Raw genomic sequence first — 16,182 nt, forward strand, 5'->3', positions numbered from 1 at the left:
GTCCGATAAGTATTATAGTTTTATAGTGTAAGTTAATGTATAAAATAATATGTGCGTATTGTGTTTATTTTGTTTTTTTGTAATTTAAATTTCTAAAGTTCTCTTCTTGTTCACTTTCTACTTATATGTGATTTTGATTGTGGAAACATATTTGGTTATTGTTTTAGCTATATTTTTTAAAATATTATATGTTTGTATTGTACTGTTTGTTTCCCAAATAAATAAATTAAAATTGATACTTTGATTTGTCTAAAAATGGGTGGCGGCATTTACGTTGTAATGTCTCTGCACTCCGGTCGCTACATAAAGTCAGACCGCGAGCCCACTCATGCAGAGCAATTAAAAAAAACCCACATTTTACCTAAGAATAAAACAATTCTATGTCGCCCTGTATCGGCCTCTTACCGTGGCTTTTATCATCCAGTAAGACGGGTAGCTAGATATGATATAAACCACAGATTAGAAAACGATATAAAAACAAACGTTATTGTTTTACTGAATAACAAAAAAGCGATTATAATCATGCGGATACTAGCCCTGGTGATTTTTGTTGGTGAGTTTATTGATTTTTTGAGAGAGAAAGAGAGAGAATATACTTTGTTGCCAACCAAAACACAACAAACATTTAAAAGTAGCAGTCAACAAGCAGATACATTTGTACCATGATGTCGTCGTGGCCTAAAGGATAAGACGTCCGCTGCATTCGTGTTGAGCGATGCACCGCTGTTCTAATCTCAGGCGGGTACCAATTTTTCTAATGAAATACGTACTCAACAAATGTTCACGATTGACTTCCACGGTGAAGGAATAGCATCGTGTAATAAAAATCAAACCCGCAAAATTATAATTTGCGTAATTACTGGTGGTAGGTCTTGTGAGTCCGCGCGTGTGGGTACCACCACCTCGCCTATTTCTGCCGTGAAGCAGTATTGCGTTTCGGTTTGAAGGGTGGGGCAGCCGTTGTAACTATACTTGAGACCTTAGAACTTATCTCAAGGTGGGTGGCGCATTTACGTCGTAGATGTCTATGGGCTCCAGTAACCACTTAACACCAGGTTGGCCGTGAGCTCGTCCACCCATCTAAGCAATAAAAAATATATACAAAATAAAATCAGCAGTAAATAAACACATTAAACAATACCTATTTGCGGCACCATACACGTACATACCTTTTGGTATAAAAAATAGTAAATGTAAACAATAGTCCACCGTGTAGGCATTTCCATTTCCTTTTGATAAATCAACATTCTGGTTTAGGCTCCACAACCGTTCTTCCGTCAGTCAGTGACAGTCGTTAATTGTTATCAAAATTATCGAATAACTAAAAGCTTTTATGTGCACGTTAATACGCTGAAAACTAGACCCCTTATCCATTGAATTTAACTTGGACTAGCTGGCATCATGACGTAGTCGTTCGATTATAAAGAGCCAATCACTAAAACTACGCCGCATTGTTAGATTGCCTAAATTTGCTTACTTTTGTTTTTAATGTATGTTTTAGTCTTTTAGGTCTGTTAGAAACAGATTAATTATCATTGTCTTAGTATTGGTCTTTCCCAGAGTATACTAGATATTTCGGCGCTTTATGAAGAATACCGAAGAGAGAAATCAATATAATTAGTTCAGTGCGCCGCGTAGGGCATCGGTGACCTACATGGCGGCCAAAGGGTTAAATGTATTCGAGTGAATAGTTTTTGTTTCAGAAGAGTAGAATTGAAAGAGCCTAAACATTGAAACCAATTGAGTTATTGATTGGTAGAATTTAATTCAAAACGCTCCCGCGAAGCCAATACCGCATGAGAACAAAGCAGGAAAAAGACAACGAGAAATAATCAACCTCGTCTCCTCCTTGAGGGTCGTGAGGGTCGCCTTTTTTATTTCTTAGGTTGGTGAACGAGCCCACGGCCAAACTGTTAAGTGGTTACCGAATCTACAACGTAAATGCCGCCACCTACCTAGAGATATGAATTCTAAGGTCTCAGTTTTTTCAGTACAATGGCTGCTCCACCCTTCAAACCGAAACGCATTACTGCTTTAGGGCACAAATAGGCAGGGTGGTGGTACCTACCCGTGTGAACTGACAAGACGTCCTACCAACAGTAATTACGCAAATTATAATTTTGTGGGTTTGATTTTTATTTCACGATATTATTCCTTCATCGTGAAAGTCAATCCTAAGCATTTTTTACCCGCCTGCGGGATCAGAACACCGTTGCATCGCTACATACGAATGCACCGGACGTCTTATTCTTTTGGCCACGACGGCTTGTTGTTTATTGTAATAATCATAAAGTTGATAAAATCATGTTATTTTAGGCATAGCCTCAGCTGAAGGAACCCGCATTGTTGGCGGAGACCCCACTACCATCGACAAATACCCGTCGATAGTTCAAGTGGATGGTCTGGGATTCTTCTCGGGAGTATGGGGCCAGATCTGCGCTGCCAATATCCTCAACGTCTTGTATGTCCTGTCAGCTGCACACTGCTTTCTTGGAGCGTAAGTTTCTGTAATGAAATGATTATAATATCCATTCACCACTTTGAGAAGGCGACACGACACGAAAACCCTCTTGTCGTGGCCGTCGGAAATTACATACCCGATCCTGTGGACCGAATGGTAAATAGTCGACGTCGCCCTAATCACGTTATTATGGATTAGTACAATACTTTTCTCTGAGATGAAGATGTCGTCATTCAAAACTTTAAATTAAACACAAATTAAAAAACAATTAAACACAAAAGGTACATAATATTTATTCACCACACCAATTGTATTATTGATGATATAAAACTCAATTAGGCAGAGATCTTTAAGTTTGTTGCACAACATGCACACATGGGTATATTAGTCTCATGCTTATCTAGTGCTGTGTAGTTACCGGACTCCATAGACCTCTGTGTCTACCTCCATGTCTATGGTATAACTGTTGTCTCTCCCTTCACATCGGTACGCATTACGTAGTAGAAATATATAAGTAACTAGCGACCCGCCCTCGCTTCGCTTCGGAAACATTAAAACACACATGAAACCAAAAAATAAATAAAAAAAAATAAAAAAAAGTAGCCTATGTTCATCAGGGACAATGTCGGCTTCTAATGGAAAAAGAATTTTTCAAATCGGTCCAGTAGTTTCGGAGCCTATTCGAAACAAACAAACAAACAAATCTTTCCTCTTTATAATATTATATTATGTTCGATTCGAACCCAGCGACCTCGTGGCAGCCTAGGGCTACGGAAACCAGCACGAGGTGCGCGTCGAACATGTGCCGCGATTCGCGGCGCCGTGTGTACTATTTTAACAAAATATCATGCAATCACTCACCGGAACCGATGCCTTCGTCTTCTCACGCCGTATCACTTAGGGAGAAGGGTATGGGGCAGGAATGGATAAGGATTAGCGATGATACACAACTTTAGCGTAGACCGTCAATATACAGGTACCGTCCCGTTCGAGAAGCAAGACAAAGTGCCAGATGTCAAATCGCGACGGCACCGTCAAATCGCGACCCGTGTTGCCGTGGTAAAAATTCAAAAACTAACGGATTGGTTTCGAACAGTCACCCGCCCGGACAGGTCCCCTACCTGTCCCTAATCAACTGGCAGCCGGGACAACGTTGTGACCGCTCGTTTGAGAACCGAGTCCCCGACCAGAACCTCTGCAGACCGAGGGGTCCCATCCTTACCGGGAAACAGATTAACAATGCGCCCCCTACGCCAACGCAGTGGCGGCAGGTTAGCATCCTTAACCAACACAAGGTCACCGACGTGAGGGGGACAGGTTCTATCCGTCCACTTAAAGCGCTGCTGGAGCAGATGTAAATACTCAAGGGACCAACGTTTCCAAAAATCTTGGGACATCTGCTGCAACATCTGGTATCGCCTCAACCGTCCAGGCTTGATATCCGAGAGGGGATACTCCGGCAACGCATTGAGTGGCTGTCCTATCAAGAAATGGCCTGGAGTTAACGACTCCAAGTCATTCGGGTCTGAACTGAGCGGGCACAACGGCCGTGAATTAAGTACCGCTTCAATTTTACAAAATACCGTAGTTAACTCCTCAAAGGTGAGCGAGGTTTGCCCTATCACGCGCATTAAGTGAGTCTTAGCCGATTTTACTACTGCCTCGAAAATTCCACCCCAGTGGGGGCATCCTGGAGGACTGAAGGTCCACCGAATACCGCGACGAGAGAGGGCCGTTTCAATATCCACCTGGTTATTGTTCAAGAAATTTACTACATCCCGCAAGTAACGGTCCGCACCTACAAAATTCGTTCCGTTATCGGAGCGTATCAATTCGGGTAAACCTCGACGGGACACAAATCTATCCAAGCTCGCAATAAAGGCTTCAGTTGTAAGGTCGGCAACAACTTCAAGATGTACAGCTTTGGTTGAAAGACAGACAAAGACGCACAGATAAGCCTTAATTAACCTAACATTCCGCAAACGTGAAGCCTTGATCATGAAGGGCCCAGCGAAGTCCGTACCAACTCCAGAAAACGGCCTGATCTTCTTCACTCTGTCTGGGGGCAGATCTCCCATCTGAGGCTGCATCGTAGAAGCCTTAAGCCGATAACAGGGTAAACACCGGAACAGGACGCTCCGAACCGTACGACGCCCCGACAGAATCCAAAATTCCCTCTGGAGGGATGCCAACAGCGCATTGCAACCGGAATGCGAATTTGCGATGTGGCGATCCATCACCAACAGGTCAACTAACTGGCTCTTCTTGGGAAGTAAAAGAGGATGGCGCGCCGAATAAGGTAAATTTGAGTTACTTAATCTACCTCCCACTCGAATCAACCCCTGGCCGTCTACAAAGGGGCTAAGACGAGCGATAGCTCCACGAAGCTTAGGGCGCTCAGTCCTTAGCGCCTTCAATTCTGAATGAAAGCTGGTGGCTTGCACAACTTCAATTAATTTCAGCAGCGCCTTCTTCCGCTCGATGGGACACACAACAGGTGTCATATTGCGTAGAGACACCGACAAACGACAATTCCGAATAAACCTCAAAATCCAGGCGGTAACCTTAACCAGCTTGTCCAAGGAGCTATAACGGTTGATGAGCAGATCCAAATCCAACCCCTGAATCACTCCTCGATCCTCGAACTGCGCCGGTGCAGCCACGAGACCTGGAGGAACTTCTATGCGAGAGGGAGGCCACTGAGAAGCTTTCTTGGTGAGCCACTGGGGACCCCACCATAACTGCTGATCAACTATTTCCGATGCTAAGCATCCCCGAGAAGCGCAGTCCGCCGGATTGAGCTCACCAGGCACGTGTCTCCATGTTAGAGGGACCTCAGAACCTTGAATCTGGGAGACACGGTTAGCCACGAAAACTTCAAGTGTATGAACCGAAGCCTTCAACCAGCACAACACTATCTGGCTGTCTGTCCAAGCATAGACAGTGTTTTCTAAATCAATAACCGACCGTAAACTAGTAGCTGTATGGTTTAACAACCTAGTCAACAGAGCGGCACCAGACAACTCGAGCTTCGGAATCGTCATGCGACTCCGAAGCGGAGCGACCTTACTCTTAGCTAACACCAACCGTATATCAACCCTTCCAGTTGAAGAAACCGTTCGCAAGTATACCGCAGCTGCGAATCCGCGTTCCGAGGCATCCGAAAACCCGTGGAGAGACGCCTTGTATTTGCCCGCAGGAACCAGCTTCCGAGGTATTGACACGTGGTTAATATCAGGGAGAGACGAGAAAAAGTTCAACCAATCCTTCAATAGGTCACCAGCAATCCCCTCGTCCCATGACAGGTTAGCAGACCACAGTCGCTGCATGAAGCACTTTAAGAGAAAGGTGACAGGAGCGATCCAACCGTTTGGATCGAAGGTTCGAGCAATTGTGGAAAGCACCGTTCGCTTAGACCATACCTTTGGATTTTCCAACTCCACCCGATAGGTAAATTCGTCTTGAATCGGACGATATTGAATCCCTAGGACCGACAGCATGTTAGGGTTATCGACATTCTCGAAAAGATGGGGATCCTGTTGATACTCCGTTGGCAAATCAGTCAACAACTCAGGACAGTTAGACAGCCATTTTCTCAACTCGTACCCGCCCCTGCTCAAAAGGCGGATCAGTTCATCCTTGCGTGATAAGGCCTCTTCGACACTGTCGGCGCCCGTACATACGTCATCGACATATAGGTCCCGTTCCAAAATGTCCGCAGCACGAGGGTAGTGCAACCGTTCCCTCACTGCCAGCTCCCGCAAAGAACGAACCGCCAAATATGGACTCGACCGCAACCCGTAAGTGTTCGTGTTCAGTTCATAAATTTTTATGGGCTCATCTGAGCTTTCACGCCAGAGAATGAGTTGATACCGCCTATCCTCCGGATGAATCACCGTTTGCCTGAACATCATACGGATGTCTGCCACGAAAACGATCTGGTGCCGGCGGAAGCTCGTCAGTATGTCTGAAATGTCCCGGTTCAGCTTTGGACCCGAATGGAGACACTGATTTAACGATACGCCGGAGGAGGTCGTGACCGAACCGTCAAACACGACCCTAATTTTCCCGTTAGGAGTTTTCAAAACCGCATGATGAGGCAGGAAACAGTGCTCTGTAGCACTCCAATCTACCTTGGAAACCGACATGTGACCTAAGGATTCATACTCCCGCATAAACTCTACATATTTCTGCCGGAACACCGCGTCGCGCCTCATGCGTCTCTCCATTGACAAAAGTCTAGTCTCTGCTGCCTTCCTCGAACTGCCTAGCAGTGGGCGATTCGCCCGAAAAGGAAGTCTTAACAAGAACCGGCCCGAATAGAGACGACCCGTATTATTCTGGTAAAACAGCTCACATTCCTCCTCATCCGGGTTAACTCGATAAGCTGTAGGAGGTTCTTCTAGTTCCCAAAACCGTTGGACTACTTCCGAAAGCGTAGACCCGACCAGAAAATTGTCCGATTTCCTCGCAGCGACCGGCCGGAACGCAGGACCCAACAATACATGCCCTAATTTTGTGTCCATTGCAACCAAACCCTCCGCATGAAGAACGCGCTTCCCAGTCAGGAGCAGCTTCCCTAGTACATCCGCCCCAAGTAGTACGTCTACTGGCCCCGGGGTGTCAAACTTGGGGTCCGCTAGCCGTAAGTCTGAAGTCAATGACCGTATGTAACTGTTTACCTTCACCGGAGGGTGACGACCTATCACCTCAGGCATCACCAAAGCTGAGACTCTAAACTGTAAGCGAGGGTTGGGATTCGATGAGAAAATAAATGAAGTGTGACCGATCACGTCCGAAATTCTAACATTGCCCACTCCACGAATAGAATAAGAAGACTTGTAAATAGGATTGCCCAACCGTACTGCAAGGTTGCTCGACATAATACTGCCCTGTGCGCCGGAATCCAACAGAGCTCGAGCAAACACAGTGTTGCCCTCCGAATCCAACACCCGAACAGAAGCGGTAGGAAGTAAAACAGCTTCTGGGGCTGGGGCAACACTGCAGTGAGCGGCAATTTCCTAGCGGGGGCCCGGGTCCCCGCTATCCCGGTCGGCGCGCGACGGAAGGTCATAGCGTGCCAGCGGATCCCACGCTCCCACATAAGGCCCTCGTTTCCCGTCCCGCCTCATATACCTCCGTGTACGATGGCCAAACGGGCCAAACACTGGAGGGAGTCGCTCCAGCGTCGGCCGCTCCCTCAGCGGAGGGGAAAACCGTACTTCTGAGGGAAGGGGAGACAAGTGAGCAGGGCTACTCGATCCAGCAGGCGAACACGGCCCCGCACGGGGGGACAACGTGGCCACCCCGGCGTAGCTAGTGGGCATCCGCTGGCACCCGCCCGCAGTACCTAACCCGGCGCCTCCCTGCGAAGCCTCTTCCCGAGGGTCCACGCCGCCGAATTGGCGAGGGCTACGACCGGTGCGCTCACCGGTCGGCGAGGCTGGATGACTGCGTCCGGATGACCTCGGAGTGGCGGCAGACTCCAGACACAGGAGGGCATGGTGCCGACCGTCGCAATTAGGGCACAATTGTGGCTGTGGACAGACGCTCGCCGTGTGCGGCCCAAAACAAAAAAAGCACCATCGCCGCTGGGCAACGATGTTGCGTCTACCCCTGATGCGCGTCGACCGGAACCTCGGACAGGCGGCTACGTCGTGCCCGCTCTCATGACAGAAGGCACACCGTGGGCCTCCCACCGCTGCCATGAGCGCAGTCAGTCGTTGAGACGGCCCCCTCTTATCCCTTCCCCCTCCCCTCTGAGCAACCGAAACGGCGTGGCCGGAAGCCGGCACACGCGACCCAGAGGAGGAGGGCGGTGGCATAATCTCGTGTCGGCGACTTTCGGCTTCTAAAAACGCCAGCAGACTGGCCAGGGTAGGCAGTTCGTCCCTACCTGCGTTGTCCTGCTGCTCGAAGCGAGTGAGCACCTCAACCGGCAGCCTACCTGCAACAATATAAAAGAGCAGATATGACCATTGGTCTACTGGTAGACCCAAATTGCCCAAGGCCTTAGTGGCCACCGTAACTGGATTCAGTACCTCGGCTCTGATATCGGAAGCCCGAGAAAGTTTTGGTATCGCAAACAGCCTGGCCAGCTGAGCGTCCACCAACCGTCGTTGATTTTGATATCGGTCGAACAGGATCTGGCGTGCGACCGCATAATTGTCGTTGGTGATAGGCAAGTGTGCCACCAATTCACCAGGTTCACCTCGCAGAGCACCCCGAAGCTGAGCCATCTTATAAGAGGCAGTCAAGTCCGACCGACCATGGACCAGGCTGTCAAACAAATTAATAAAGCCGACCCACTCGTTCAGATCACCGTGGAAGATCGGCAGGTCGATGGAGGGGAGGCGTGATATGACGCCTGACGAAGTTCCCGAACCTCCATTACCACCGGAAGACGACTGCTTCTTAATATCGGCCACCCGTTGCAGAATGGCATCAGCGTACTCCTGACACTGGTCCACGTCAAGACTGATGGCATGGATCACCTCCTTCTCCACTTCGGACCCCAAAGCAACGAGGTCAGACAACCGATCGTACACTACCTCCAACCGTTCGTGCACCTGAGACGCCCTATCGAGCAATGCCGCATCCCTATCTGTTCTGTCAACCAAAGCATGAGCTGATGCGAACCATCGGAGCTCACTAGTCACCTTCCCGCGAATGTAGGACACCGACATGTTACTTGCAGTTTACAACCAGAACAAAAAAAATTCAAAAAAAATTCAAAAAAAAAAATTCAAAAAAAAAATAAAAAAAAAATAAAAAAAAAAAAAAAAAAATTCAAAATAAAAATTCAAAAAAAAATCAAAGGAATTATTTAAAGTAGTGTACGAGTGAGCCCACCAAAATATTCCTACTCCTAAGTATTTAGGTAACCTAGACCTCACCACTGTACCAAGGACACCCCAACAATTAAGAACAAACTTAAAATTAAAAGTTATAAGATAGAAAATTGCTGATACCAGGTTTTGAGTTGAAAACTAAACTCAAGCACACCTGGCCTCTAGACTATAACTAGAAGCCAGTCACCAAGCAGGACCCAATCAACAATTTACTATCACAAAGTATTCACACCGTTCAACGGGTACGTCAAATAACAAAATTAAAATTAAAAATTAATTATATGATAGCAAATTGCTGATAAAAATTTGTGAATTAATTTTCAAACACTGATGGCCTCAGGACTAAACCAAAGCCAGTCACCAAGCAGGGCCCACAGTCAGCAATCCACTACCACAAATTCAAACAAGTAATTTAAATTTAGAACAAATTAAAACAAATAACAAAAAATATATATAATAGCAAATTGCTGGTATAAGTTTTGAAATGACACTCATACACCGTTGGCCTCTGGACTATAACTAAGCTAGTCTCCAAACAGGGCCCAACCAGCAATCTACTACTACAAGTTCAACAAGTACTGCAGTTATATTCAATTACAAATGTGTAATTATACTAAAATATAAGTAGTAAGTGAGCTACAATCATACACAAATTAATAATGAATTATAAACCCAAACTGTAATAACATTCAGATTGTTACACACAACTATGCTTAAATAGCACATCTACTGCTATGATGAGCAGAATTAACATAAATCTGTAGTAATAGTATGAAAATAGCTGACCACTGTAGCAGCTGTGTGCTAGGTCATAAACTCAGCCAGCACAGCTGTCCAACTCACGTACAATTAGTCAGCTATGCGCAGTGGAAGCTAATAAATCAGTCTTACTATTACTAACTATTACTACTCACTAATTTTCTTAACCAGGTGGATAGACACTACATGACCTGACCTAGGTCAGCAGAATGATAGTTTAAACAGAACCGAACCCTATGCCTACACTACTTCTGCTGACTAGTAACAAAATTAAGTGAGGTTAGACGTAAAAAATTTTACATTCGTGGTAATTACTATAGATTTCAGAAATCTAACCACGCTCTGCTACCAATAATTGTTCGATTCGAACCCAGCGACCTCGTGGCAGCCTAGGGCTACGGAAACCAGCACGAGGTGCGCGTCGAACATGTGCCGCGATTCGCGGCGCCGTGTGTACTATTTTAACAAAATATCATGCAATCACTCACCGGAACCGATGCCTTCGTCTTCTCACGCCGTATCACTTAGGGAGAAGGGTATGGGGCAGGAATGGATAAGGATTAGCGATGATACACAACTTTAGCGTAGACCGTCAATATACAGGTACCGTCCCGTTCGAGAAGCAAGACAAAGTGCCAGATGTCAAATCGCGACGGCACCGTCAAATCGCGACCCGTGTTGCCGTGGTAAAAATTCAAAAACTAACGGATTGGTTTCGAACATATTATATTATATTATATAAGTATAGATACCTACCTGTGCAAAATACCCTTCCTTATGAAATTCTGCTTAGTATATTTAATCTATGCGTTTTTTTTTATTAGACGATCTTAATAGGTTGGGGAAAAAGTTTCGTCGCAATTTTTAAAAAAAAATCACAACATTTTTTAATATGGTTTATTTACATTTAACTAAAGTATGTAGGTACCATTTTGTTCGATAACTTTTTGCCATCTTGTAGGTAGGGACATGATCCCATTGCTATAGAAATTTTGGGGCTTCTGATCGAAAAACCGCGACAATTGGTTTTGGCAGTCCTCTCGTGATGTTAACCTGACACTGCCTAAAGAATTCTGAAGAGACCGAAACAGGTGGAAATCTGAAGGTGTGAAGGTCAGGACTATACGGCGGATGCATTAACACCTCCCAGCCAAGCTCTCTTAATTTTTGCTGAGTGGCTAAAGATGTGTGAGGTCTAGCGTTATCATGATAAAAAACCACACCCCCTCTGTTGATTAATTTCGGCCGCTTTCTCAACTTCTTGCTTAATCTCATTAGTTGTTCGCAGTAGAGTTCAGAATCGATGGTCCTGCCTGGTGGTAACAGCTTATAATGAATAATGCCCTTCCAATCCCACCATACACACAGCATCACCTTATTGCGAGTTAACCCGTTATCAGCTTCTTCAAAAATGGTTCGGTTTCATTACGTCGTAATAAAGAATCACTAATGCATACACGGTTCATTAGGTTTCTTCAGAGAGCTCGTAAGGTACCCAAATATCGAGCTTTTTTGTGTACCCAGTTTTTTCAAATGCGCTAAAACTATTTTGTGGTAAATTCCCAATTCTTCAGCTACGTCGTAACAATTGACTTGTCGATCTTGCTTTACTTTTTCAAAAATTGCATCCATTTTATCAATAGCGACCACCAGAGCGACGTGCATCTTTGACATCAAAATTTCCGGATTGAAAACGCTTAAACCAAATTTGTGCTACTCTCACAGACACTGCACTAGGTCCATAAAAATCGCAATTTGTTTTCGCGGCTTGCATTGCATTTTTACCTGTCTTGTAGTAAAATTTTAAAATGTATCGACATTCTTCATTAGATTCACTCATCTTGACAGTATGAATAATAAATAAAAAGCACACATTTTAATTTGGAATTATCTTCTCTAAAATTTAAACTTTTAATGATACCAAAACCAGCCAGATACAAATAGTATAGCCAAAGAGATTTTATTACAAGTTCATACATATATATCACTAGCGACCCGCCCTCGCTTCGCTTCGGAAACATTAAAACACACATGAAACCAAAAAAAAAAAATAAAAAAAAAAAAAAAAAAAGAAGCCTATGTTCATCAGGGACAATGTCGGCTTCTAATGGAAAAACAATTTTTCAAATCGGTCCAGTAGTTTCGGAGCCTATTCGAAACAAACAAACAAACAAATCTTTCCTCTTTATAATATTATTACTAGCGACCCGCCCTCGCTTTGCTTCGGAAACATTAAAACACACATGAAACCAAAAAAGCAAATAAAAAAAAATAAAAAAAAAGTAGCCTATGTTCATCAGGGACAATGTCGGCTTCTAATGGAAAAACAATTTTTCAAATCGGTCCAGTAGTTTCGGAGCCTATTCGAAACAAACAAACAAACAAATCTTTCCTCTTTATAATAGTATATAGAGTATAGATTATAGTATAGATACATACTATAATGCGAAAATACTTTTTCCCCAACCTATTATTTAGCAGCAGCAGTACGTTAGGGGCGCTATTCCAACTGCATATACTGTATTTCTGCCGTAAAGTAGTAATGCGTTTCGGTTTGAAGGGTGAGGCAGCCGTTGTAACTATACTTGAGACCTTAGAACTTATATCTCAAGGTGGGTGGCGCTTTTACGTTGTGGATGTCTATGGGCTCCAGTAACCACTTAACACCAGGTGGACTGTGAGCTCGTCCTCGTTTAAAACATGTGTGCGCTTTTTCAACAAGACCATCTCTTCTGCTCCTTTAGGTTGTACACTCCGCAAAGACGCCGCATCAGGGCTGGTAGTACATTCCGTAACGCCAGTGGTATTATCCTGGAAGTCGATCGTGAATTCAATCATCCTACCTATGGCTTGCTCGATCACGACGGAGACATTACAGTTGTTCGTTTGAGAACCCCATTCGTGTACAGTAATGTCATTCAGCCGGGAGCAATCGTCATGCCGAATTACGAGGTACCGGATAACCAGCCCGTCGTCCACGCCGGCTGGGGGGCCACAAGTGTGAGTTTCATCAACATTTATTACTTGACAAGCTCTGTCTGCTGAATTTGTAATCCTATGGTCACTGAATACAAACAACACAATTAAAGTAGATATAAGAAGAAAGAAAATAAAATACGCTTTATGAAAGAAGGGGGCGTATGAGTTAAGCTTTCAAGCAGGGTTGAAAACTTTGAGTATTTTTTTCTTTTTTTTTAATGCGTAGACAGGTGGACTAGCTCACAGCCCACCTGGTGTTAAGTAGTAATGCTACGGAGTGAGATTTAGGAAAAAAAGGGGAAAACTATTCAGTAGAATCTTTATTGGTGGTTTTCATAATCTAAATTTTGTGGTCATAACAATCAGTTTAAGATTATAATATACATTGAATTATATCGAGAGAAACCAATAAAATATGATAAATTTGTATTTTTTTTTTTTTTTGCTTTAATGGGTTGACGAACTCACAGCCCACCTGGTGTTAAGTGGTTACCGGAGCCCATAGACATCTACAACGTAAATGCCACCACCCACTTTGCGATAATAGTTCTAAGGTCTCAGAATAGTTACAACGGCTGCCCCAACCTACAAACCGAAACGCATTACTGCTTCACGGCGGAAATAGGCAGGGTGGTGATACCTGCCCGTGCGGACTCACAAGAGGTCCTACCACCAGTAAATCAAAAACTACATATGAATACATATGAATGGGTTATAATATATTTGAAATTCAAACTAATTTTGTAATCTGCTATAAAACCACACTTCAAAGCCAATATAAAGTGACTTTACTGCTATTTCACGTTAAGACACATTCACAAGGATTATTACATAATGTCAATAAATTTCATAATTTATACCTAGTCCAGCCATAAGTTTTGTTGCAAATGAAAATGCATTTTTTTTAATGAAGTTATGTAATAACATTATTAAAATGCTTACCTACATATTTATTAAAGTCATAGAAAAAAAATAAAAAATATTTTATTCGAAATGGCCACCTTTGGCTTTTATACAGGCCTTTAATCTGTTTGGCCACGAATCTATGGATTCACACACAGTTCCAAGGGCAATTTCGCCACTGCTTGCTCCAAACATTTTTAAGAGACTCAATCACCGTGTCGTTTAGAGCAGGCCAAGTTCTCTAAAACTGACCATAACTTGAAGTCTAAAATGTTGAGGTCTGGGCTAGCCTAGCCTCATCTAGTTGAGGAGCAGTCTTCAGCTCCTATAAAGTCCGGAACGTTGGTTTGAAGCCAGGATTGGGTAGTTCGTGCCTTGTGACCAGGTGCAGAGTCCTGCTGGAAAGTCCACGGTATATTTTTAAAAAGCGTATTGCTGAGGGGTTTTACAACACGATCCAAGACGATGACGAGATGTATCTTGATACACTTTGACCGAAGTTTTCACAGCCTTTTCACAAAAATGTAGTTTTGTGACTCCTTGATAAGACGCGCCCCAGGATGATGACCACGTTGTACCTTTTCGACCACTTGAGCAGATTCTTTAGAACTGTGAGCTTACACTTCATCATTTTGCTTGTAGTGTTCTTCAATCGTGAATTTTTTTTCATCGGTAAAGAGGATATTTCTTTGCCTTCCACTTCGATAAAGTGGCACGACACGAGAACCCTCTCATCGTGGCCGCCGGTAACTACATTCCCGATCCTGCGGACAGAATGGAAAGCAGTCGACGTCGCCCAAAACACGTCATTTCGAATCCTCCCGCTCCACTAACGGTACTTTTAGGTACCACGAGCATCGGTCATCGTTCTCGTCGAACCCGTCGCTCGCGACGAAGGGCTCGACGAGTAAATTAACCCTCAGACACAGCCCACTGAGTTTCTCGCAAAAATAATAATATGTAACAGTATTTATGGCCAGACCAGAATAAATGAGTTCGCAGCGTCAATTACATTCTCGTTTAAAATATTACTTGAATCAAATATAAAATTGTAGTTCTTTGTGTCTGTTATCTCTTTCTTGCGTGGATGGGTGAAGAAATTGGGTGGGACTATTCTGGATACCGTTCGGAGGTCATCGCTCCACCTAGCCAGGGGGCGTCCCACGTTAAGTCTTTCACAAGAAGTGGATGAGGAGAGCCGAAGAACGGGCTCAGTGGTGTGGATTGGGAGAGGCCTATGTCCAGCAGTGAGCGACTGTGGGCTGTTGATGATGATGATGATTCTGGATACCACACAGCCAAGCTACGTGTGTCTACATATTTTATTTACTAACAGACTATAGTGTATAATTTCTGCGTTTTCTAGCAAGGAGGCGAGGCGTCTGATGTACTTTTGGACGTCACAATCTACACTGTGAACAGGCAGTTATGCGCTGATAGATACTCCACCCTGGGTGATATTATAACCGAGAACATGATTTGCGCTGGTATTTTGGACGTGGGCGGCAAGGACGCCTGCCAAGGTGACTCTGGGGGTCCACTGTATTTCCATAACGTGCTTGTTGGTGTGGTTTCCTGGGGAGAAGGCTGCGCGAACAATACCTTCCCCGGAGTCAGTGCCGCGGTGTCTCCATACACTCAATGGATCGTCGACACGGCTGTTTAAATTAATTACAAATAAATTACCTACAATGTTTTACCTTCTTTTTTATATCTGTATGTATTCTTCACTGTATTTTGAAGTAGTCGTGGTCTAAAAGATAAGACGTCCGGCGCATTATTACACATTTAAACCTGAAGAAACACTAAATAGAAAAAATAAAACAAATCACACAACTTCATTCTTCGCGTTCCCACCAAAAAGTCCCAATATTAATCTATTCTCAATTTGACCACAGACTATAAGCTATAAGAAAGTTTGACAGTAAACAAATGGTATGCATGTGTGTGTGTCAAATACATGGTGGTGTGTGTAATGTTTTTTTTATTGATTTAATGTATTTTTGAAGTTTAATTTTAAAAAAAATATTAACCTTCTGCACTCCTTCTCTATATTCTCTATAAGTGTGGGAAAGGACAATGACCACTTAAGTATGGAATTCCGTCTTAAGCTGTTGCACAATAAATTTTTATTTATTAAAGACTACACTTTATATATTATCGAATAAAAGTGTTCGCTTCCCCATAATTAACCGGGTTTTCAAGTAATTAGACCAAAACGGACATAAC

At 43.9% G+C, this 16,182-nt stretch overlaps 1 protein-coding gene across 1 annotated transcript; it reads left to right on the plus strand.

Moving 5' to 3' along the window:
• Positions 1-338: 338 nt before the first annotated feature.
• LOC101742329 (trypsin, alkaline C) lies at positions 339-15,649 on the plus strand. The gene is made up of 4 exons (XM_004923231.5): positions 339-553; positions 2,317-2,497; positions 12,816-13,071; positions 15,320-15,649. The coding sequence occupies exons 1-4, from the start codon at positions 523-525 to the stop codon at positions 15,617-15,619; spliced, it is 768 nt and encodes a 255-aa protein (XP_004923288.1). The 5' UTR covers positions 339-522; the 3' UTR covers positions 15,620-15,649.
• Positions 15,650-16,182: the final 533 nt, after the last annotated feature.

The sequence above is a fragment of the Bombyx mori genome, chromosome 7, assembly GCF_030269925.1.
Source record: "Bombyx mori chromosome 7, ASM3026992v2".
Classification (NCBI taxonomy): domain Eukaryota; kingdom Metazoa; phylum Arthropoda; class Insecta; order Lepidoptera; family Bombycidae; genus Bombyx; species Bombyx mori.